Here is a 26,780-nt window from a genome sequence, read left to right on the forward strand (position 1 = left end):
CTCCTTTCAGCTGCATATTCCCTAGGCTGAAGAATTCTATTTTACTTGGTTGTTCCTCATACAGGAATTATTCAATAATATTCTCTACTTTCCAGTTTGACTCTGTTTTGTTTGGTACCCAAAACCAGAACCAATAAAACATTCAGTACAACATGCAGTCATAGAGTGGTGCTGGGGTTTGTTTTGTTCTTTTTCTTTCCTAGTAATTCCTGATACCTGTTTGTCTCCTGAGCATTGAATTTACTGTTTATATTGTGTATGACTAATCTAACTTAACATTTTTTGAGTTATCGGTGAGTTAGACTAACAAGCTCAGAGGTCAATGCCTGTGTAAATTTAGAAACATGTTCACCTTTTGTTTCACTTATGTACCCTAAATTTAATCTTCTGTTCCACCTCTCAGTCACTCCCAATAAAGGAGTCCTGCATATTTTAACAGTTGATCTGTGTCTTTTCTGTTCTGAATAGCATCTGTGGACATCTCCTCCCCAAACACATTGAAAAGCACAGGTCCCTGCACAGATTCCTGTGACACTATTCTGGTTGTTCTGTCCACTGTGAAAGCTGACCATTGGGTCCACCATTATTTCCTGCTTTTTCACCAGTGATTTATTCACAGGATATTTTCTTTCATTCTAAAAGGAGATTACTTTCTTGAGTAGGCTTTGGGGAATGCCTTTGAAATGGAGTATGCTGTCAATCAAATTTCTGTCCTGGATATGTTTTTATAACTTAAAAAAGCTGTATTAGATTTGCGAATTGCAGCTATTCTACAAATGCCCTAGTGACTCTTCCACGTGCTATCATATTTACTTACTTATTCCTTAATTGTTCTAGACCTATTAGCAACACTTTATCCTGTATAAATATCAAATTTAGTCCTCTGTAGTTCTGTGTTTGTTTAAGAATCTTATTAAGGATGATGTTTGTTACCCTGTGTGGTACTAGGGCGGTTTTAAATGAGAAGTTACATTTAATCTTAAGTAGTTCAGCTATTACATTTTTCAGTAACATCAATAGTTTCTTCAAAGCTCAAGGAGTAAATAGATGCCTTGTTCTGGTAGACCTGATACATTTAATTTTTTTTTTTTTTTTCCACATTCTAACAGTGCTTCTGTTGTAAATAGACTGTTCTCCAGAGGGAGTGCTCTGATATGACACTCTTACTATTCTTTTCCATGGTGAACAGCAACAAAATTATTTCTTCAAAGCAAGTGTCTCCTCTGAGTATGCCTCAAATATAACAAATCCTATAACTGGATTTGTTGTCTTTGCAGATTCATCAGGAGCCATCATGCTGAAATTTTTTATGCTTTTTTCCAAGTTGTTTGTAAGACTGTTCCTTACAGTGTTCGCTCTCTTTTCACTTCTTCAGCAGATATTCCAAAAGTCTTAATTTTTAGTTTCTCCTAGTGGTATAATGTAATGCTTTGGCTATATTCCCATGCCCTCTTTTTTAATCCATATTTTCTATTCTTCTTGACCAGCACTCTCAGTTCTTATTTACCAAGCTGTCTGTATTAATGTGAGCACTACTTCTTTCTTGACAGAGCACAGCAGGAGTGTCATGTCACCAACAATACAGAAGGGAGTCCCAGGTCTCTGGTCTGGCAAAAGCCCAGGGTGGCACATGTACAGAACAGATGGAAACTTAGAAAGTTGTAGCTACTAAAGCTTAATCAGTTTACTACTGGCTCTGTCAATTCGATTTTTATTAGAAGACTTAGAACTTGCCCATTTTGAACAGAATTTGACAGCAGTGTTATTTCAGCTTTGATGACTTAATTTCCTTTTGATTCTACTCTGTCCAAGACTCTTTTTAAAAGTAGAGCTCGTGTTGTAGATGTAAGAACTAATTTTAAGTTGCCATTGACCAATATATATTTTACTTCCATGTACTAAGCAGAATAAATACATTTCTGTATTTACAGTATATATACGTATATATATACACGTATATGTTGTATATATATACATAATAAATACATTTCTGTATTTACATTATATATATGTATATATATACATATATATTGTATAGATATATACATTACAGCTATTTCCCCTCATTTGTCCATTCTTATTATCATTTAAGGAAATTTGTAAATACATAATTATTGCGAATATGGTGAATAAAATGGCATTGACTTCATATTTGATGAGGAAATACGTTGCTGAATAAGGTTTTCTTTCCAGTCCTTAATCTGATTTTTCAGTTCCCTTTCAATATTGTCAGAGGTTGTGGTTCTCATTTTCTTAGGCAATATGTAAATTTTTTTGAAAACTGTATGAATTTAAAGTTCTTGATCCAAAACACAGGCATACCAGGTTTATTTAAGAATAGATCTAAAAATACAGCAGATTTGAGTATTTTCCTTGGAGCAGAGCTATTTGACTGAAATAATCTTCTGAATTATTTTATATTGGCAATATAGAAGATGGTAGGTCTGGCAATGTTACAAGCACTGAAAAACTGTTGCAATCAAAGTATTTGTTATTTAAATTTAGCAAAAGATAGTGTGGATAGTTACATCTCATCAGGTGAATCAACATTAAATCTGCTCCCAGACACAAGTGTTATATCTGACTCTGACTTTCTTGCTCGACTTTCCTCCTGTTCTTAATAGGACTAAAATCCTATTCAGTTGTTCTGATCTTGTGAATTACGGTACTGTGGGCTACTCCAGTGATGTGTATGGAGATGCACACTGAGGGTGATAAGTCATACATCACTGAGCCTAGAACTCTTACAAATGAGATAAAAAATATGTAATGCTAAGGATAAGCATAGTTAAAACTACTACTTTAAAAGTTACTGAAGTTTCTACTTCAACTAGAACTCTTTGGTGTCTGGTAATTATAGAAATCTAGCTCTTGTTTAGCAGAGATGGCAAAATTGAAAATAGTGCAAAACTATTTGATAGCAGTGTCTTTCTTGTAGGTGGATAGAAATGATATGTTCAAAGTAGCGAGTATGTCTTAATTGAAAATGGTGTTAGTATTTATGTGCTATACAGAAAGCCTGCATCAAAAAAACTACAAGATTTGGATGGAAAAAAACTATTTGTTTAATGAAGATTTATTTTTAGGTCTTTTAGAAAACTTTCTGAGTTCCAGAATGTGGAAAAGATGTTACTATTAGCTGATACTCAAAAAAAAACCCTGCCAAAAAACACCATATGCAAGGCCTTTGTATCAAAGCATTCGGGTTTGCCGATACCATGGTCACGTGCCTCTTGGAATTTAGTTGTTTGTGCATTTGGCCTCCTAAAATATGTCCCAAATATGTGCCCTTCTCCATGTAACACTGTGGCAGTAGGGTTAACATAACCTGTCTGTCATTACAAAAGTGATATTTGAGCATGGTAGTATGTTGTGATGTGTATGTCACCTTAAAGTGTTCTTGAAAAATCGGAGCACCAATGGGGAAAGCTGGGAAGATTAATTCAAAGCTAATATAAAGCCTTGCAATGAGAGACACATGTATAGGTTCTCCATCCATTAAAACCTTCCAATTACAACTAGTTGTTTTTAGGTAGTTATGCTATAATAATACAGAAGTATCATTCTCAATACCTTAGAAAGGGTTTGAAATCCTTTGTTTTATGGTATCTTTGGTTCCTTTCTGCTTGCATTTTATTTCAAATGTTGTAGTGTCTGTGAATGCTAGTTGTGCTGTGCAGTGAACGAGTACACTGCAAAAAAATTAACAGCTGTGAATAATTGACATTTAAGATACGGGATTTGAGTATATACATATTGTCAAAAGCATCAAGAGACAAAAAGGTGTTTGAGAACTTCAAAATTACTTTTGTCACTGGCATGAGGGTGGGGGTTATTGAGTTCTAGATGTGTGTTTGTCCTCACTGAGGACAAAAAGGGTCTTGCTGGATGAGCTGAATCCTTTCCTCTCCCTGGAAAACTTGACTGAAACATGTCAGGATGATTTTTACTACTAACATAACATGGAAATAGGAATCAATTATAGTGAGAGATACTGTTTTTTTGTGCCTCTGGGCATGGAAAGAGGAAATTCTGAATCACTTAGATACTGAACTTCAACCTTTGTGAAACTAATACTCTGAATCCTTCAACTGAAAGGTAATTATTTATAAATACTAGAATGATTTGGAGCATCTTCCTGTAGAAAGGGAATGCTGATCTTCATTATTATCACACAAAATTTGTCTAGTGTATTTCTTAATTCCATATTAAGAAATTGAAGATCATAACTATTGCCATTACCAATATCTTTTGCATCTGTCTGATTGTCAAAGACTCTATGCAGTTATCTGCTAGAAACCTGTCTTCGTATTTGTAGTGCTGATATAAAGCTGGTAGGGGAATTTTGCCTCTCAAGCATTATGAGGCCTGGAACCCCCAGTATGATATGATTCACTCTTTTTTAAGCCATGACAATTGTTTTGCTGTTCCTAATTGCATATTCTATATTGCTGCAAAGCCCAGGGCCTCATTCAAGGCCCTTGCACTTCAGTTGGAAATAGTAGTAATTTTGTTCCAACCATTAATTTACTTTGTGTATGCAATTGTAATGCACGTTTCTTGCTCTCCCTATATTGGTCTTAGCATGTACGTGAACAAGAAATTCAAGAAAATAAGATACTGAATCTTACAAAATTATTTTATACAAGATACAGCTTTGTGAGATATGTTTTAGACAGTTAAACATCCACACTGAATTGCAGTCACAAACACAGAATGGATTTGCTAGACAAAAAAATATCACTTCATTTGTAGCACTTAACTTGGTTAGACTGTAAATTGTATTATATTCTACAACTACAAATTATGTGCATTAGCGACAGACTAAGGCTTGATCCTAGTGCTGAATTCCTGTGGAGCTGTTAATCCAAGACAACGGAAGGCAAAGCTGCTCTAGTTTTCAGCTCAGAGCACTGACTTACATACACAGTAGCAGTGCCATGTCTTGTGTTGCTCTCATTCCTCTCTGTAGCAGCAATACAGGTTTTTGTTCTCTGCAAGAGGTTAGCTTGTGATAGATGCTTGGATAATCATTCAATTTAGTGTAGAAATTACCCAGCGTCTTTGAAAGAATCCTTGTTGATAGGAGGTGAGGATAGGACGAAATGTCTACATAATTAGCATTAATGGTACAACTATGAAATGGTGTCACAGTAGGTTGGGTTCATTGCACTGACTTCAGTATGAATAGGTTAAGGTGGCTGGTGAAGTAATTTAAACTTGATTTATTAACATGACCCTTTAGTTATGCCTTGTGCATGTGGTTGTAAGTCATTCAAAAGCCTTTGAAAATTGAAGGAAAACCACATCTGATCTTTTCTTAACCTTTTATTCTAAAAAAGTTTAACATTTCACCAAAACATTGCAGGCACTTTCTAAAAGGAACACGGTCCAAAGATATTTCTACAGAAGTATAGTTCTGTTTGCTTAAATACGATTCTTTTCTTTAAATGTGGCCTAACACATTTAAATTTTTGGAAGCAAGGATATATATCAGTGTTTAATGTTTAAATGTTTAATACAGGCACCTTATAAATGCTTTGCTGAAAGCAATAAATAAAAATAAGGAATAAAATTCCTTCTTAGCTTTGTGGCAGACTGTGAGAAGTGCAGGGATCTGAATTTGTTATATGAATCTCCTTTCAGAAGGACAGCTGAAAACCTGCTTGACACAAGCTTCTCTAGAGTTCTGTACTTGAATCTTGTGCTGAGAATATGCTGTTAAATAAGCCAGTCAACTCAAGTTGCACATCTTGCCTATTTTGCCTTTTCTGGCATTTCATTTTGCAGTGTAATGAAATACAACATCATTTTACAATTACTCTTATTAATCAAAGTATATGGTAATAATATTCATGCCTATTCATACATGACCATGGCTTTTCAAAGGTATCTGACATCTAGGTTTCATGTCATTCTTGCAAAGAAGAACTGTGTGTATGCATTCAAGAGTATAATTCATCTTTTGTGAGTATTTTGCTGTGATGTTGTTTGATGTTAATTTCCATCCATAGAGCAAATGTGGTTGTGCTACAGTAGGCATGCCTAAATGTATTAAACATGGGTTTTTTTCAGCACTACATTTCTTAGATGTTAGGCCAGTAATTATTTTGCATAATAACATGATTATAATATTGGTATTGTTTTTAAAAGTAAGGAAGTAAATGTGATTAAAGTACAGAAATATGTTAATTATGGTGATGTATGTTTGAGTTTGGAAGTAATAAGTAATTCTGCCAAATCAGGTTATCTGACTCTAATATTTGAGAGTTAACTACCAGATAGAATTCATGTTTGCAGGTGGAGTGTGATGCACTTCACAGAGATGATATGAAAGCAGTCATTAATATCCACAAAGCACTTAAGCAACATTAGTGACTGCAGTAGAAAACTCACGAGGAAATCTGACTATATGTCTAAAAGTGCATAAAAATTAGTTAAAAATTATTCAAATTCAGTGTTAAGTATTAAAAGATCACTAATTTTTAAAATACATTTGCACCTTAAGTCAGTTTTGTGTGTGTGCAGTGCTTTTAAAGTGACATTAGTTGGAGGGAATTTGCTGCCCCGTGCAGGTCATGATGTGGACCAGGTACTTCAGTTACCATCTGCCATGGCCATCTGCCATGGCTCCCATGGCTTGGGAGACACAGATGATTTTTGTGATCTGTGTAAGGAAAATAGGAACACAGGAATTTCATGTTTTCATGGTCACACATGATCAAGCAATCACTCAGGTAATTTCTAGCAAAATGGGCCTATATTCAGAGCAGTTTGAGTATGTTAATAACTAAGTAATTAAGGCATATGTCCACTTTTTGAAGAGCTAGCAAACGCAAAATATTGAACATTACTCACTGAGAACTGTTCTTTGTGTTCCACTTAAGAGATGTTGTGGAAAAATACACCATGATGTTAGGAAGGGCAGTGTCATGAATTTGAATGAAAGTTGCATAGGTCTAGGACGTTCTGATCTGTTCTGATTTGGTTGGCTTTGCAGTCTTGATTTGCTTTAATTGCTTTTCTCTGTATGTATTATTGCAGGTTGGAAAAAAAACCCACTCTATATAGTAAGTTTTTAATTAATCTTCAAGGTAACTTCTGAGTTTGAGCAATAATGTTGCGTGGTGTTTTTGTCTGGTATAACTGGAGGCTTTAACTACACTCAAGGATTTGTTTTGATAAAAATGAGATTACTAGTTTTTAGTTACATTGTGTGATTTGTGTTTTTAGTAGAACAGCAAATTTTAAAACAGTGGAGTCTGAATTTCTCATCGAAATGGCTATGTCAAAAGATGATGTTGTAGCAACATAGGTTTTCTCTGCCAAAATCTTCCTTCTCTCCTGCCATGTGAGCAAATTTAGTGTATGATATGTGTCTGTTGGTAGAGTGCTATTTGATCCATGCATGTTCAGTGGGTTTTGCTGTGCCAAAGGATCTGCACACGCAAATCTGATTCAGCTGTACTGCATGTGCACTATCCAATACTGCTGCTTTTGCAAAGTGCTTTCAAGGAAATTGTGGTCCTTTTTGCCTCTAAGAAATCAGGGAGCTGAGAGCTAGCAGTTACTGATGTGAGACCAAAGGGAAATAGGGTGGCTTTAATTTGCCTATGAGCCAGATGAAGTTGCTTGGCTAAGCAACATGTAGCCTTGAGGATGCAGCTTGGGCATCCCTACTTTGAGTTGCTTGTCTTCTGCTCTTGAAGGGAAATACTGATAATGACTACCAAGATTTGTCTTCCTGACAACTCACCAAGAAGAGAGATGTTTCAGTTTTTTGTGGAAGGCATTATTTATGTTTAGTGCTTGATCACTGTCAGCGTAAATTTGACTACCTTTGATGGCAAACTTTGCTTTTCTTAGAAATACAGAATTATGAACATTTTTAACATCTGTGCTCAGTAAAGTTTAATTTAGTGGATAAGTGGTTTAAGCTTAAAATTTTGTCTGATGAATGGATTTCACTCCCAGTAAATATAATTTAATGTACCCATGAAGTTTCTTAAAATTGACTATTTGATTTTGTGGGCCTGTGTGTGTGTGTGCACAACTGTTTGTTGCAGGACCTGTATGAAAACTAGAGCTGAATTAAGCCTGTGTCTGTGAAGGCAAGGCATTGTGAAGGCTTCCTGCTCTTACTTTAGAGTCACAGTTGTGCCTAGGAATCTACAGGGTTTTCAGCACAGCCTGTTCTTCAGGTACTTTCTAGATCCTTATGAAGAGCATATGTGACGCAAAGTCTGTAAGTTATGATTTCTTCCTTCTAGTTTTGCTTAAGTTTGGTTGTGGTCCTTCCACTAAGATTTCATTTTTGGGGGCTTTGTTTACTTTTATTCTAATTTTTTCTTGTCTTCAGATGTTGCTGCTATGTACTCAGCCTGTATGAAAAGATACTTGGTTTGTTGTTGCCCTGTTTGTTTCTTTCACTATGGAGTTCATGTAGCTGTGCTCCAGAATTGCACCAGCAATAGCTGCTGTTACACTGGTCTGGAGCCTTTTTTGGAACTTTTTTAATGCAGATGCAAGGAATAGGAAGCAGTTTCTCAAAATCCCAGCGAATGTTTTGAGGAGGCTAAAGGGGCCTCATGTAAAGGAATTTATATTTTTTCCTCACATGTTTTCTGTTTTGGACTGGCTTTTTAAGTCAGCTGCGTTAGTGGGTATCCTCTCTCAGTCTTTTTTTTTTTTTTTTTTTGTCAGGAAACAAGTGATCCTGAAAGTATAATGATAAACTGTAGCTGAGGTTTCTTTGGCAAGAAGAGTCATTGAGCACATACAAATTTATTGAAAAAGAGGGTCTTGTACAAATAGATTACACAGCCTGACTGATATTAAAAGCTTTTGTAAGGTATGGAAATACTCCTGATTCCTGCACTTTCCTGTGCTTCTACTCTAGAGAGAGAATTTTTATTAATACTGCTTTCATGCCAGGAGCAAATCTGAAGCCTAGGTAACAGTTATGAGTACCTGCTGGCTGTGTAGAGAGAGGGAGGAGGTTCTTTTCTGCAAGAACTAGCATGGACCATGGACCAAGAGGATCCCTGCTGCAAGGTGGAGAGGGGAGATGGCTCGCTCAGTATTGCTGAAAGATGGGCTGAAATGTATACTCTGCACAAATACACATAGCAATAGTTGTCAGACATTTTGTAGCATGTATCATACATTCATGTTATTAATAGTTAGAGAATAGCATAGCAGTAGTTACTCAGATGTGCTGGTGTATTTGGAAGGTGCATATTCCAGTTCCATGGTGGTGGGAGGATGGCTGGGGCAGGATAGTGTATGTACATCCTTGCAGTCTAGTGTAATTAACGTGATGGCTCAGGAGGGAGGAGGAATCTAATTCATAATTGTTTGGTGGAGACAGTCTGACTATGTTTATACTGCTAAAAAGTACAAGACCTGGGTGTGAGCTCAACTGCTGAACTGCTGATAGAGCCTGTGGCTTAATTATTAGCAACATTTTCTGGCAAGGTTTTGGTTCATGCTACCTAATGCTCTTTTATGCCATACCTGAGGACTGTTTGAGGAATCATGTACCAGGAAACAGTCCTCTTAAAATAGTATGAACATCACAACACCAGTTTTGGCTGCCTGTGTAGTGCTACAAGGACATTACTAGCCTTTGCTAGCTCAGAAACAAGTGCATACCTTTAATCAACACACCGGGGTATGCGACACAGACCTATGTTTCTTGCTCTGAAAACACTGCTTTGAGTTGTAGTTCAGCCCTTGTGTGATTTCAAATACTTTTGTCTGAGGGGAGCCTACAGATTCTTATTTCTTAGGGATACCACATTATCTTTCTGGTCATTTTTCCTGCTCTGCTTTTTCTGTGAGTCACCTGAGATCTAGTCAGGTTTTTTCAGCCTGATCTAATCAGCTCCTTCACCGCTTTTCTTCTGAGTGTTTGTCCTGAACTCTTTTTCTGACTCTTCAGTGGTGAGTATTGCTTGAATATAGAAATAGAGAATAATGATTTTTAAAAAAAAGCTCTGTTAATTTGTTTAAATGTGTGTTTCTGGTTTCCTTATGTCTTGGTTTGAAAAGACAGGAGTCTGTGAAGGAAGGCAAGGGCCTCCCGTGAAATGGAAAAAGTAAACCCCCTCCCTCCAAATTACCACAATTTCAAAATAAAAAGGCTCTCAGGCAAAGATATGGGAATGGGAATAACAGTTCTTTACTAGGAAAAAAACTAAAAAAAAAAAAAAAAGAAAAAAAAGAAAATGTAATTAGTACAAACAAAACTACTGATAGAGTCAGAAACCTGACACCCTGAGGAGTCAGGGTGTTGGTGATAGTCCAGTCAAATGGTGGCTGCTCCTTCTGGAGTGGCAGATGAAATGCTGCTGAAGCAATGATCCCATAGAAGGGTGTAGTTTTTTCTGAAGGTCTGATGATAGAGTAGATGGGCCTGGTCTTCCTCTGGGAATCCAGTGAAGAGGTTGTGTTGATGTCCCAAAAAATGCTGATTTTATGCAGGGAGGGATGCTTGGCTCCTCCCTCTGGGTGGAGCATCTCACAATGGAATGATGTAACTTTATCAGTCATGCAGTGAGCCATTCAATGGCCCATTAACAGAAGATGTCTCCCCGGAGGGAGACATTGTCCTTAGAGGAGATAAGAAAACTGCCCAACAGAAGACACCTACCCTACCTCCGACAGATGGCAAATAGAATATATGCTTATCTTACAAGCCAGGACACCTTATTACTGGGAGCTGTTTTCTTCTGGAAGATGCTTGACTTACCTGGGAGTTACTTGTGTTACATGCAGGTAATTCTTTAATTATTTTCTCTCACCTTATGTCCTTAATAGATTTCTTCATAGGTACGAATTGAGGATACTTACCTTTCTGTTAGAACTCTGATTGATTCCCTAGGTGTTCTTCCAGTGTTTCTCCATAGCCCCCTGGCTCTGTGTAAACAGGCAGATAAGTCATAGCTGCCTTGGCTTTGTAGGAGTAATATCTATCACTTGAACCCAGGCATTTTAGTACATCTGTTAGTTCTTGTTTGAAGATCTATTATTACATATTAGTTAAAGATAGTAGATGAGGCTGTAAAAAATAAGGTTCACAAAGTTGTGTTGCATTTCTGTGAAAAACATCTCTAGATGTTTTCAAAGGGGTGACACAATTGAGAGGAACTGTGAACTCCCCTCATGGGCAGAGAGCCCTGTAGATAGACCATGACAAATTAGAGAATTGGGAAATCACCAACTGTATGAAATCTAACAAGGGTAGGTGCCAAATCCTTCACCTGGAATGGTGCAGTTCTGGTTGTGAGCATAGACTGGGGAGCAGGAAAGAGACCTGGAGGTCCTGGTCGATGGCAAGTTGAACATGAGCCAGCAGTGCCCTGATGGCCAGAAGGGCCAACCCTGCCCTGGGAGCATCAGGCACAGCATTGCCAGCTGAGCAAGGGAGGGGATTGTCCTGCTCTGCTCTGCACTGGGGCGGCCTCACCTTGGGTCCTGTGTGCAGTTTTGGGTGACACAATGTGTAAAAGACATTAAAAAAAGCTATTAGAGAGCATTGAGAAGAGAGCCACAAGGATGACGAAGGTATGGAGTGGGGGCCATATGAGGAGCAGCTGAGGTCAGTTGATCTGTTCAGCCTGGAGAAGGGGAGACTGAAGGGAGACCTCATTGTGGTCTTCATCCTCACAAGGGGAGGAGGAGGAGCAGGTACTGATCTCTTCACTCTTGTGAGCAGTGACAGGACCGGAGGAAATGACATAAAGCTGAGTCAGGAAAGGTTTAGGTTGGATATCAGGAAAAAACTCTTCACCTAGAGGGTGGTTGGGGACTGGAACAGGCTCCCCAGGGCAGTGATCACAACACCAAGCCTGACAGAGTTCAAGAAGTGTTTAGACAGCACTCTCAGTCACACAGTGTGATTCTTGGGGTATTCTGTTTAGGACAGGAGTTGGACTTGGTGATTCTGATGAGTCCTTTGCAACTCAGCATATTTTTTCATTCTGTGATTCAGGGATGGAATGTAAATGGGAAGGTATCGCTTGACTTCTGAGGGAAAGTTGCTTTTGGGAAATTTTGATGGGAGGAGAAGAAAGGTATTTCATCTGTCTTTTTGCTGTTTTTCACATCTGCAGTTATTCCTGGTTTGTATTAGGGCCAGATTGCCTTTCAGTTGTTTAGCATTTAGATGCTATCCCACTTAAGAGCTGAAAGAAACATTGTCTGTATTGCAGAAGATACATAACTGCCATTTCCAAACAAATCTCAATGCAGAGTTGTACTGAATGTGAGAAGTAGCTGTAGTTAATCAAGACGTGAGTACAGGAGTTAACTTGATTTTTTGGATGGAGATAGAATCTACCTGGATATGTAAATAGGCAAGAAACCCCAGCAGTAGACCTCCTTCTTCCATGTAGGGAAGTTGTATTTGCTCACATCTTGAAGAATGTACAAGAAGGAAGCCCATATTTGAATTACTTATGAAAAGAAAATTGCTTTGATAGCCTAATTTCAGTCAAAATGTAACCTTGCACGATGCAGGAATATCATTATATAGTAATAATTTGCACTAGTGTATTGTTCTATTTCAAAATTGTGTGCATATTCTTCATGTAAGTGTATATACATGTATATATACAAGTATATATACATAAGTATATATAGTGAGCCCTAACAGCCTGATTTTATCCACGGGATTTGCTTTAATTGTTTGCAAAACTTTTGAGTGGTGTTTCAAAGGATTCCAGTGAACCTTTTACATAGTCCAGCTGATTCCAGAGTCTGTACTTATTTAAAAACAATGTTTGTTAGGGCATTTTAACTAGCAAATTTGTAATAGTAGGGTTGGTTTAACATCTGGAAAACTTTGTCAGACTCTTGTAAACACAGACAATTCTATTTATTTAAAGGCCGATGACCAGCTTGTTTATGTAATCTCTTTGTTGGCCAGGATGAGCCAGGAGCAAACAGGAGAGTTAGCCAAGTTCCTTGCATCCTAGTTTGACAGAGATTTAATTGGCAGTAAATGGTTTCATCAATTGAAATGGTCTCAGCTGCCTATTCTGTCCTTATATATTCTCTCATGCAGCAGGTGCATGTCTGTGTGTTAGTGAATCAGATGAAAGAGCTCATGTGGCATGAGAGAAATGTTTTCTTTTTCCTTGCTTTTTTCACGTAGATCACACCCTGTCCTGCATTAATACCATCCACACAATCACTTTTGTAGACAAAACAAAAGGGGAACATGACCAATTTTGTGGAGCAATGTTGATGTATGTCAGTCTGCAGAGTGTTCACTAATAATTTGGTAGTGAAGTATATACTGTTAAAAGGTAATGCAAGCTGCCTGATACCATGTGCAAAAAGTAAAAGTAATTTTAAGGCTGTGTTTGGAATACTGCATTGAAGTGAGTGTTTGATTTCAGCCTTGGAGAAAGAGCTGATGTTGGTAGATGTCTTTTGGCAGCAGTATTTTTTCACCAGTATGAAAGAAACCATTAGCATTGTTATGGTTTACTTCTTTACTTACTGTTTTTCCATTCAAGATTTCCACAGACTATAAAAACAATTCATTTTTTAGAGGGAGACATTCAAATGAATGGGTGTCTTTGTTGCTCATGACAAATCATTCACTTTCATAGTAATGATTAGATACTTTAAATATGGGTTAAAAATCAAATTTAAAAATATTAAGGAATATAAGCCAGATTTGTAAATAAGCATTTATGTAGAAGAATACTCATCTGCTTTTAGGTTAACCCTCTGTCAGAAGGGGCATGTCTCTTCTTTTCTCCTTCCTTTTCTTCATCTTCTGCCAACCTTCAGTTCTCCAAAAGTGGAGGAGACAAGATCTTAAATTATAGATGCTTGCCTCATTTTAGGATCTTCTGAATAGTTTGAAATCTTAGATTATTTTTTTATTTATAGGCACATAATGCTATTTACAGCGTGACTACTTATATTCATGTTGCCAGAGACTTTTAAACACATACGAAATAAATTTCATAAGAAGAGAACAGAGGTAAATAATACATTTTCCTAGTGCTTTCATCATCACTTTAAAGAATGATTGGTTTGCATTTACATTAGAGATTTCAAAGTAATAAAAATCATAATTTACCAAATCTGCAACATTAATTCTGTGTTCAGAGGATTTTTTTTTGCATCAGATGTGCATTTTAAACTTTTTGTTCACAGTTAGTTTTAACTACAGAAATAAAAACCAATAATACTTACTGTAGAAACATCTGCTACAAAGGACTTTTTAATTGAGTCAAGGTTTTTTCATTTGTTTGTTTTAACAGCTGTCATTTGTAGCAAATGGGAGCATTTGCTATGCACTTCTTCTCTGAGCATTTTTTGCTTTCCCAGCTTTTTCTGAAGAGCTGGCTTTTCTGAACAGTAGTGCCAAACTTTTTTAAAAGTGTCCTGTTGAGTTAAATGTACGAGTCTGTGTAATTGCTTTATGGTTTATGTTTGCATTTAGTATATGAAAATGTTTTAGAAAATATGAGGGTATACAGTGCATTCATTGCATCCTTTTAGTGTCTAGAGTACAAAAGCATCTCTTACCTTAAGATTTCTTTGCACAAAGGTATGTGCACTACACCAGACTGCAGTGCCAGGTGCAATTTTTCCCTTTCTCATGAATTCTGCCTTTCACTGCAAACAGAGGCTTATGTTCGCAAGGAAGCATTTTCCTGAAAAAAAGAAGCTGTTAAAAAAATAAGAACTGAGGAAGATTAGAGCCCAGAGTTCCTACTTTATTGTATCTGCAGGCATTTAAGCAAAATTTAGACCCAATGTAACTCTCCATCCAAGCCTAAAAAGGCAATTGAACTGCTTGCCCAGAGCTAATGGGGCAGCTGGGATGTGTCTGAGACCATCACCACCACGAGCTGTGTCTGATGTTACTGATGTGGCTTTTCAACTCTCAGATACAGGGAACATGTATCCTAATGTATTAGATGAAACAATTTGAATCTCTTCACGTACCTCAGAGTCAAATCACTTCATCAGTTACTGCTGACTGTCTTAAAGCTAAAAATCTTTAAGGCTTGAAGAGATCTTGGGAAGTCTCCAGTCCAAGTCTTGCAGACAAAGCAGGATATGTGTAACAAATTGCTCAGGACTGTAGCCAATGGGGTTTTTATTATCATGATGGATAGAAATATGTCTCCATCATCTTTACCCCATCAGGAATTTGTACACATTGGCAAGATACGTCCTGAGCATCCTATTCTCCTGGCTGAACGCTCCCAGCACTTTCAACTTCTTATGTGTCAGATGCCCCAGACCTTTAATCGTATGTCCAGCTTGGCTGTAGTCTCTCCAGTATCTTATTCTCATACTGAGAAGTACAGAGCTGGACCCAGCATGCCAGCTGTGGTCTCACCAAGGCTGAGCAGAGGAGAATTAGAGAATATGCTTAGTTGGAGGGGACACCCCAGGAGTCACACCATGTGCCTGAGAGTATTATCCAAATGCTTCTTGAGGTCTGTCAGGTGTTCCCAACCACCCTGAGATGTGAAGAACTTTTTCCTAATATCCAAACTAAGCCTCCACTGACACAACTTCAGGCATTCCCTTGGGTCCTGTCACTGGTCACCAAAGAGTAGAGATCGGTGCCTGACTGTCCTTGTCCCTTCATGAGGAAGTTGTAACTGCAATGAGGTTTCCCCTCAGTCTTGTCCAGGCTGAACAAGTCAAGTGACTTCCGCAACTCCTTGTGTGAGTTCTCCTCTAGCCCCTTCACTGTCTTTGTAGCTCTCCTCAGGATGCTGTCCTTTAACCTGCTGGCAGTGCATCCTGGGGATGCCATGGACCTTTGCTGTAAGGGAGCAGAGTTGGCTTACGTTCGACTTGATGTCCACCAGGACACCCAGGTTCTTTTCTGCACAGCAGCTTTCCACAGCATGTGCTTCTCCTTGGGATTATTCATCCCCAGACTCAGGTGCAGGACTTGGCATTTTCATTTTCTTTTCGGACTTCATGGCGTCTCTGTAAGCCAAATTTACAGCCTGTCTGTGTCCCTCTAGATGGCAACACAGCCACCTGATGTATTGTTAACCTCTCATCCAAGTTGTTTGTAGTGTGCCAACTTGCTGAGGCTGTACTTTGTCTCATAATTCAGGTCACTAATGAAGTCATTAAACAGTACTGGCCCCTGTATCAATCCCTGCAAAGGTGGCTGGCGTCCAGCTGAACTTTATACTGCTGCTCATAACCCTTTGGACTCAATAGTCACTGCATGGTCTGCTTATCTGGCCTCTATTTCCATATACATATGCTGTGTGGGAAGGTGTTGAAAACTTTGCTAACATCTAGGTAAGCATCATCTGCTTTGTCTTCATTCATCAAGTCCTCTCATCATAGAAGGCTGTCAGGTCAGGCATGGTGTTCCCTTCATATATCCATGCCGATTTCACCTTTCTGTTCTTGAGGATTTATTCTGTTTCCTACTCAGGGACTGAGCTAAGGACTGTCCTGTAGTTCCCTGGATGATCCTTCTTGAAGAAAGGATCATTTTAGTCCTCAGAAACCTTCCCCTGCTTCCATGACCTTTCAAAGATAACCTACCCTTAAGTAAACTTTAAAAATAGCATTGGTAACATTTAAAATTGTTTCTCTGCCCTCTTAGAGGTTAAATTAGGTTTCTGTTTCACAGCTGTGAATCACTAATTTTCAGATGCTGTCATCAATGATAGAAATAGTTATCAGTGTTAAACCAGCAATTTTGGCAAATTTGTGGGTTTCTTTAAATAGTTCCCATGAATTTGTTGAATTTTGTTCTTCTGCTTATGTTAGGGATAAGGTGTAGCACATATGGCAAAAATGGAAAATGCTTCGTAAAATAAAATGTACTTTCAGATGAAGTTTTTTTTATATAATACAAATATTTTTTAAAATTCTATTTTCTATAGTAAAATACTCCTTCTGTCCTAATTTTTAGTTTGTTTATTTACTTACAAAGTCACTAGTGTGCTGATTAGTGAAGGCAGTGTGATGTCTTGTAGAATTTTCAGAGTGGATGGAATTTCTCTGGCATCTTGTTTTGAGAGCTCATTTACTTCTTTGCCTGCAGTAAGTGTTGTAAGTAGACAGCATTTCATACTTTGCCTTTTTTTTTTTTTTCCTCATAAAAGCAATTGTCCTTTAAGTCCTTAAATATTCTTTCTTGACTATTTACTTGTTATTTGCTGGCGAGGTGTTTTGCCTATGACTAAGAAAATAATTGGTTCATGTTCTTACAACATCCTAAAAAATATTTATGGACTTACTCTGTGAAATCTGAGCCCTTGTTCACCAGTTGAAACAAGTCTTAATTTTTGTACTAGACAGCTTCAGTTTTTGTTCTCATCTGGAAGGACAGCAGTGGTGCTGATGAATTGAAACAGTTTGCTGCTCTTGGACAAGTTGATGAACAACTATCAAAGTGCACATGTGTTTCCATACTAGTTATAGTAGTGGAGGTGTACTGGTGGCAGGGTGTGAGCTGTTTCACATGTTGTGCATGCAGGGGGATGGAATAAGTGCATCCAGTTTTATGATCAGAGGTAATCTGCGGCAGACACTTAAGGCTTCTGGGGTGATGTTCAGAAGCAGTAACATGCAGAAGCAGCAATAGTCCTGGTATTGTCCATACCTGACAACAAAATAATGCAAAACTGACTTTTACAGTGGCATGGGACTGCTCTCACTGCAGACTTAGTTTTCTGTGAAGTGATAAGGTATTTTAGCAGTGTAGCTACAAGAAAAGTATTAATTAGTTTTTCCTTTTTGTTTCTTCTAGGACTCCTCCAGGACGGTTTCAAGCAGGTATAAAAGGTATGAGATCTTTGTACACAACAATTTTGTTTACATTTCTGCCAGAAATAATGCTGATTAAATGGCTATTTGTAGTAGAAGCCATCATACTGCTACTGTAGATACATAGCCTGATATCAGGCAAAGGACCTGAAAGATGCAGCAAGCTTATCCAAAGCCCTCTATTATGTTACTACTTTAAAATAAATTCCACTAGTGTTTTACTGGATCTTACCATGGCAGAATAGTTACCCAATCAAATGTCAAACTCTACTACACATTGCCTAGGAGCCAGTATTTTCACAGCTTCATTCATGAGCCACTGTATTCCTAAGTTGAATAAAGGAAGATAATTTTGTTGCTCTCCACAATAATAGTGAAAGATGGCTTTGACATACTACTGTCTCAGTTGTAGAGATGTTTCTCATATACAGCATGTCCTGTTTGTTATTTGTTTGTCTTTGAGTCAGGTATTACCCTGGTCATTACTCCAGCTTTTAAATCAGAGAAATACTTCAGAAGTTCTTGATGCACCTGACCAGTGTGTGAAATTTTTGTCCATGTAGAATTAGTACTGACACAACTATCACAGCTATTAGGAAATGTTATCGTAACACGGGGTCTAAAATACATCAACTGAAGCAAGACAATTGTGTAAGAATGTTTTTATTTGGTACATGAATGCATTCCCTTTCAGGTATCCTTTACTTGGGTAAAATATGTAGGTGGTTAATTCATCTGTGTGTGTGTATAGAGATATATATATATATATGTATATATATATATATATAGCTGTAGAAAAAGTGCAAAGAGCATCTACAATTATCAAGTCTTCACTGCTGTATTTTCTACCCCTCAAAATTGTACACCTGTAGACTCATAGAATGGTTTGGGTTTGAAGAGACCTTGAAGATCACCTAGTTCAGTCCCCTGCCATGGGCAGGGACACTTTCCAGGGAACTAGATTGCTTAGAGCCCCATCCAACTTGGCCTTGAACACTTGGAGGGAGGGAACACCCATAGCTTCTCTGGGCAGCCTGTTCCAGAGTCTCACCTCCCACGCTGTAAAAAAAAAAATAACCTATCCTGTTATGCTTTAGCTTTCCTAGCATGGTGTCTTTTACATTTATATTCCCAGGTTCTCATAAACTCAGTTGAGTGATGCTTTTTATAGGTTTTTTTTTTTAATCATTTTGTCATTGCAGAATGGGCGGGCTTATTGTCACAAGCTTAATAACTATGTAATTCATGATTCATTTCTTTTTAATCAAGCATGTTTTAGTTCATTCTTTACTTCCTCTTCAGTCCTGGTGCAGACTTGTATTGCTGTTTGTATCTGCAAATACTTAGTGGTGTGTGTCATACTTCTGTGGCTTTTCATAAACCTTATCTCTGCTTGCATGCTGTATATACTTGCTTGCAAAAACTTGGTTGTGCGTGGGATAGTAATAAATAGAAGTTTGCACAACCACATTCATAATTTATTTGAAAATAATCTAATTCTACTGATTAGCATTGCAAAAGGAGGAAATGCCAAAGCTAGGAAATGCTAAATTAGACTTGGTTATGCAGTCTTCCCTCAGTCAGCTTTAGTTATATGTGGGATGTAGAGTCTTTGTCAACTTCATCTGTCAGGGCTGGCATCACATGCAGGAGGAATATGACTTGCTGCAAGCTGCTGTTCAATATTTTATGGATGTTGCCATCTATCTTACTTATTGCATAGTCTTGAACTTCAAGTTGAAAGTCAAGTATTATTTACCACTGTCAACACAGTGCCCAGTGCTCACAAATACTCAGTGGGTTTTATTCTCCTTGAATACAATGCCCACTGTGATTGGAATTAATATTATTTATTAATTTTCTGCTGTATTTGAAAATTTCTACGTCCCTGAAATAATTTTTCCTGTGAGGGAACTTAAGTTATTACTCCCAGTGGTTTTGCTTTCCAGTTTGCATGCTAAAGGAGTCAGAACCAAAATTGTTCTGGGCTTGTTTGCTTCTTCCAACATCTGCAGTAGGTGAAGGTCTTACAGAAAGCAGCCTCCTCTACAGTAATTCTTATTCAGATCACTCAGATCTCACTGAAGTCCCAAATACATTAGGAGTCCCTTGGAGTCAGTTGGTTAGAGCATGGTGCTAGTAACACCAAGGCAGTGGATTCAATCCCTGAATGGGCCATTCACTTAAGAGTTGGACTCCGTGCTCCTTGTGTGTCCCTTGCAACTCAAAATACTCTGTGAATCTGTGAAGTGGAAAATGCCATTCTGTGGTTGCACCTAGAATTGGAATGTTAATGCCAAAGGCTGAATTGCAATAATAGGCTGCTTCAAGACTCAAATACGTTTAGCTTAATTTGCTTTTAACAGTCTTGGGTGTACTCTCTTAGGTTTTCAAAGCAAACAGAGTGAAGTGTGTTTCACATAGGGACAAGCACTTAGAGATCCTATTTGAAACTTGCGACAGTAAGTGGCCAGTACTTTGTGGGAGATAGATGGTCAGTAGACTTCATAGACATAGGATAGCAAAAAGGAAAGTATATTTTCCTGAAATGTTGGATTCTGTAATAGATTCTCTTTCCCACTGAATGACTGAGTTCTTTGCCAAAAATATTCAGGTTGCTTTCTTCCATTTTTATCACTGCTCCTTCTCTTTTGCCTTCTCACTCTTCCCCAGTTATTCTTTATCAAACATGACATCTTGTTCATCTCAGCATTTTTCTTCACTTCATTGGTTTCCATTTCCTAGGGCAGTTAGACACCCTTTCCTTTAATCATTGAGGTCCTGTCTTCTCTTTATTTTTTTGTCTGATTTTGTGTGTGTGGTTTTTTTGTTGTTGTTTTTTTGTTGTTTTTTTCTTCCTGTTTTGTCTCCATTATCCTTTCTGGTTTCTAGTCCTGGATTATTGATATTATTCTGGACTTCCAGTACCTTTCCTTTCCATTTTCATTTAACTGTTTTCATATCTTATGTTATGATCTTAGAGATTCTTCTACAACTTCAACAATTCTGTGATTCTGCCTCTACACTGAGATACCCATCCTCCCTGTATCTGTATCTGACAGGAGAAAAGAGATTAAAAAGCAGAGAAGATCAGTTATGTGTGTTCTTACAGAATCATTGTTCTCTTGGTGTGTTCCAGGACTTAAGGAATTGTACAGATTTTACACTATGAATTACACTGGCTACTTTCCCCTATATGGATGCAACAATCTGTGACTAAACATTTATATGACATTGCTGGGAAACCTATTTCACTGAGTGTCCATTGACTGGAAAACCTGTTTACAAATGAACTCTGATGGCTTCTCTGTGTTACTGTGTGCTTAGTGACTTGGACAAACTGAGCCTGTCTCTTTGTGCTGTAAAGTAAATAAAAGTTTGTGATGAGGATCTTGGTCTTTAATTGTAGTCTGTCTTCTGAATTTACTTCAGAAATTTTCACACCCCCAGAAGTTTGTGGAGGGGTTCCTTTGTAGTTGCATTATTAAGTGCATAAAATATTTTCAAGAGAAAGTGACTGTTTTGTTGTGGTCTGGAGTGGTACTGTGAGATCTATTAAAAGCACGACCAGAATCTGCAAGGTCATGCTGACATGAAGGGCACAGGACTTACAGGAGAGTATTTGGGAGCTGTAGTCAGTCAGTCATGTGTCCTAACTGTAAGCTTCATGTGTTTTAAATGTGTAGGTATACTTAAGTTGCAATAGCCCATATCAACTTCCCATTCTTCCATTTTCTTCTCACGTTTTTTAATGTAATATGGCTTATCTTGGCCATTTCAAACCACTGTTATGAAAGTGGGTTTGCCTTTTTTTGCACTGCTTTGTGAATAGATATTTGAAGTACCAAACATATTGCCTTTAGTAAGAATGGTTTTCCGATTTAGGTCTGATGGTATCAGCACAGTTGGTGTTACCAATGATTTCTCAAACATGTGAGAAGGACAAAGTACATTTTCTTTATTGAAATATTTGAGTCTAATCTAACATGAATTATGTTTCTTTTGTAAACTAAAAGGCTTGTTTGCAAGTAACAGTAAAGGAGGATATTTATGCGGACATAGGAATATTTTTATAAACACAGAAGGTTTGTTCTGTCAGCTTACTTTAAAGACTGTCTACTAGTTTTTGAACCAATTAATTTTATTTTTAAAAAAAAGTTGTAAAGTAAACCTTGCAGATTGGGATTTAAAGATTTTTGCGTGGTTCTTGAATCAGATCAATTGGATCCGTTTACAAAAAGAGCTAGATTAAAATCTCTTCATGGTTCAGAAGTGTATTCCCCTTATAAGTTTGTTTACTAGTGGAAATTATTACAGTGTGGTATGGTTTTATGGCTTCAGTCAACATGTCAGAGAGGATTTTTGCCCCCTCTTTTAGGATAGTACAGCACATTAACATGGAACCCTAGAGGTAGAGACTATTTAGCAGTAATTGTAAAAAAGTCCATCATACTTGAGTTTATCATTCATGTAAGAGTTGAAAAATGCAAGGGGAAGTAGAGACCATAAAAAAAGAAGGTGCTTCAGAGCACTCATTGGAGGGACTCTGAAGGAAATGTTTGAACACTGCTCAAATTGCCTTGCTCAGTGTTTTTAGATAATTATAAAACTTAAACGATAACAGTTTACTTTCCATCATGCTAACCTTGATCTCAGTAATTAAAAAAAAAACACAGCCACGGAATGCTGTTTCATAATGCTGTGCCCAGACTTGCCTGTGTTTAGGAGTTTCACAGTGAGGGCTGGCTTTGGAAGCATTGTCTCATCTAGCTTGTTACCTTAGGACCACTGCTTTGCAGATATGAGCATTTTATTTTAGACAGGGGTCACTTAAGAAGTTCTTCTTGACTTTTGTAGCCCTTCTTGAGACACTGCTGATGTTATGAGAAGGCATGAACACGTAGGGTTTATTTCTGCAAAATGTTTTGATGGTCTAAGTTCTGGCTGGAGTTCCTCACTGCCCCTTGTGCCAGTGCTCATGCAGCTGGGCATGGTACTGCTTCAGGGAGCCACTGTGGCTGCAAGTTGATGGCTTTCTTTTGCTTGGCTGCTCGATTGCTGCATCGTAGTTTGAGTAGCTTCCCATTCACCTGAAGGACAGAGGCAGGAAAAGTGGAGGAGCCTAGGGAATGCAGCTGTAGAAAAGGTAAGACTGCCTTTCCTTAGCTCAGCTCTGCAAGCCACAAATTTGGTTTAAGCAGTCTGAAGTAACAGCCAAGGTGCCCTATTTAGAAATAATTGTCCTTTGCTTCTTCCAGCAAGTTTCCAGCAAGTTTCCAAATCAGGTATAGTTATAAGATTCTGGCATAAAAACAAACCTGTTGTAGTTGAAATACAGCTTGGACAAGGTGATTTTCATTGGGTGAAATGGCAATTTGGACAGTGCTTTATAAAGACATTGGAGAGGATCAAAGAAGCATTGGAAGGAACAAGAAATATTTCACCTTGCTGTAATAATACTTTTAAACCCGTCCCTGTATAAATAACTGATTTTATTGTAAAGAAAATAACTAGGAACATCATTCCTAGTTATTAGGAAAATAACTAGGAACAACAAACCAGAATTTTTGTTTCTCTGTAAGAGGAGTCAAACTGATTTTGCTCTATTGTTTTTGTTTTAAGTATAGCCAGAAAAGAAACCTTGTAAAATATATTTATATTTGTGTATTTTTATATATAAACATAATTTACATGTATACTTCCATAGACAGTATCTTTGTTGGGGGTGGTTCATAGATGTTTCCTCTTAGTAAAGAGACATCAAGTTCAGTGATACTGTTTTTCTAGTCATCATTGTGGAAAGGATCCTGGGGGGCATCAGGCACAGCTTTGTCAGCCAGGCAAGGGAGGGGATTGTCCTGCTGTGCTCTGGGCTAGGGCAGCCTCACCTTGAGTCCTGGGGACAGTTTTGGGTGCCACAATATAAAACAGACATTAAGCTCTTAGAGAACATCCAGAAGAGAGCAACAAGCATGGTGAAGGGACTGGAGCAGGAACCCTATGAGGAGTGGCTGAGGTCACTTGGTCTCTTCAGCCTGGAGAAGGGGAGACTGAGGGGAGGCCTCATTTCAGTTACAACTTCCTTGTGCGGAAAAGAGGAGGGTCAGGTACAGGTATCTTGACACTTGTGATCCATGACAGGACTCAAGGGAGGGGCATAAGGCTGAGTCAGGGGAGGTTTAGGTTTGATATCAAGAAGTTTTCCAGCCAGAGAGTGGTTGGTCCCTGGAATAGGTTTCTCAGGGCAGTGGTCACAGCACCAAGCCTGTCTTGAATTCAAGAAGTGTTTGAACAATGCTCTCAGGCACATGTGGCTCTTGGGGTATCTAGGGCCAACAGTTGGGCTTAAATGATGCTGATGGGTCCCTTCCAATTCAACATATTCTGATTCTGTGATTCTTTCTCATTTAACACACATGAAGTGACATTGCATCTGAAGACTTAACTTCCATTCTTTGTAAAAGATGTTTCTGTTGTGTCATGGGTAGTACTTTTTTTTGTCATTGCCGTGTACTAGCCATTGGTTATAACAACCAAAATAATGAACTTTTTATCTTTCATATTCCTTGTGTTAGGTTATGGACTGATGCCTCCTTAAATTTTTTTTTTTTAAATCCCATTTCCTAGAAGCCTCCATGATAGGTTCTTTGTACTTTCCTACAGTGATAAGGAATGTGTTCAGTAGGGTCTGCTGCCCAGTGGAATAGGTGAGGAAATTCAAGTGTGAGTTTCAGGAAAAAAAACCCTGAAAATTCAAGTATTTTCTTTATTAATGAAACCCTTCCTGTCCAGGTGTTCTTTCTTCTAATCTTTGTGTAGGAGCTTCTGCCAATATCACTCACTGGAGCTGAGTTTAAATACTCCAGTATGGTGGCAAAAGTATTAATTTTTAAATAATGAAAAATTTGAGACCTTTTTTTTTGTGTGATCTCTCCTTGAGACATAAACAGCACGAAACTACATGTTTTGTAGGAAACTCAATCTAGAATTTATAGAGTTAAGTTTAAATATTTGTCTTGTGTTGCAACATGCATATCCGGTCCTAGAAATGTTTTATAAAAAAAATCTTCTGGATGAAGAATAAACAGTGCTAAATATGGTAATAACATTAAGCTACAAAATTCCTTACAATTGTGTCAGTGTGTCTTGGAAACTTCACACATACTGGAGCAAAAAAATATTTATATCATTAAAGACATGACTTTGCCAGATACTCCTGCTTTTGATTTACACTGTATCCATCTAAGTCTGCACATTGTCAGCAGGGGTTTTCTAGAGTTATGAAATGCAAAATGGTTAAATTAACACATTAATCATATACTCTTCTGTGTTTTAAAGGAAATGTTGTAGGGATGCTCATAGTGCTTTTCATTCTTTTCCTAAGTGGTCTAGAACATCAGTGTATACATACTTCAGCTGTGTGATTTTGCAGAATCACAGGCTGGTTCACATTGGAAAGGACCTCTGGGGGAAATCTTGTCCAGTCCCCTGCTCAAGCAGGGCCACCTAGAGCTGATTATTGAGGACCATCTGCAGGTGGCTTTTGAGTATCTCCATTTTTTGGTTTTGTCTTGGCAGTTTGTCTGTATATTTTAGATCTAAGAAGTGTAGTTTTGGTGAATTGGAGAGGGAAAGTCTCTTTCCCTGCTCTCAGGACACTCTGTTCTGTTGTTCTTAGTTATTCATTAGAATCTTCATTGAAGGTATGTAACATTACTGTTAGGAAGAAAATTGCTATGGGAAGGACACTGTTAGTTTTGTGACTGAAAATGCTTGACTTGTAATACATATTTTTAAACTAGTACTGGTTTTGTACACACCAGTAGTAATGGAGAACATGCATGCTTTTTTTAAAAACTAGCTTATGTGCACTTGCAGTGCTTATCTGTTGATTCCATGACTGATTTTTAATAAATAGACATATAATCTAAACCAAAAAAACCCATAGGACCACATAAGGAGTGAGCATCTACCAACCAGCATCTCTCTGATAAATTCCTCTGTACCAAAGTTCTGAAGTAAAATGTCTGGAGATGGCATAAAATTAATTTGTTGGGTCACATCACTTTCTCACTTCAGTTTACTTTCCATTCCCTTACAGACCAAATCCATAGTTCCCAAAGAGTTAGTCAATATTCTTCTTATGTTTTGGACATATACTTGTGTTTTCATCCCTTATGTTTTCATCTTGTTAAAAAGATGCTTGGTTTAAACTCTGTAGTGGCACTTTAGTTCTTGAAATGAAGTAATTTAGCTTGGTTTTTAATGTGCATAGTTAATGAAACTTGAAAAATAGGGTAAGTATGTGGTTATAGGGTATTACCCATGTGATGAAAGCTGCATTATCCAAGTATTTGAATCCCTCAGGCAGTGAATTTAGTGAGTTCTCAGCCACACAAGAGCTGTGAAATACATTCTCTGCAGTTTATTACACTGACCTACTGACTGCTTTGGAAAGCTCTTTTGTGACTGCTCTCATTTCCATTTTGTCAAATGTGTAAATAGGAGTCTGCTTTGCTCTGCCTTTCACAGTACAGCTAATGCACCAGATGACGATGCTCCAAATAGATATTCCCGAACAGAGAGGACAGTTTACGGCAGATACAGCAGAGATGCAAATTCTTCTGGCAGTTCTTTACCAAGTAACACTTTGGAAAAGAGGATTGAGGAACTTGAATGGGTAAGTACCAACTAATCTTTCTATGGTGTACATCTGAAGTGAAGTACTTCTGAAACTCCGTGGGGAAATTTGCAGGTAAAATACATAGAAATTATGCAAAATGCTTGAAGTACAGATAGTTACGTCTATGAAAACATATAAAAGAGTCAGACTGACTGAGAAGAATGTGAACTTTCAAATCACAGATGTTTAGTTTTCATTTGGTATATAAGTGAGAAATAGTTAAGGCAAAGATGATACACTTAGAGTGCTATCAGTGCTCTGTGTGCTACTCTTATGTACCTTGTGACACACCAGCACAGAGCAAATA

At 37.8% G+C, this 26,780-nt stretch overlaps 1 protein-coding gene across 4 annotated transcripts in view; it reads left to right on the forward strand.

Moving 5' to 3' along the window:
• Positions 1 to 26,780, forward strand: part of PAWR (pro-apoptotic WT1 regulator) — a 70,682-nt gene that overhangs the window by 35,690 nt on the left and 8,212 nt on the right. For all 4 annotated transcript variants that reach the window (XM_053943957.1, XM_053943955.1, XM_053943958.1 and 1 more), the window contains exons 4-5: positions 17,774 to 17,808; positions 26,323 to 26,470. In XM_053943957.1, coding sequence (XP_053799932.1) covers positions 17,774 to 17,808; positions 26,323 to 26,470 — 183 coding nt within the window. The remainder of the gene's footprint in view (positions 1 to 17,773; positions 17,809 to 26,322; positions 26,471 to 26,780) is intronic.

Source organism: Vidua chalybeata, chromosome 5, assembly GCF_026979565.1.
Source record: "Vidua chalybeata isolate OUT-0048 chromosome 5, bVidCha1 merged haplotype, whole genome shotgun sequence".
NCBI classification, from domain to species: Eukaryota; Metazoa; Chordata; class Aves; order Passeriformes; family Viduidae; genus Vidua; species Vidua chalybeata.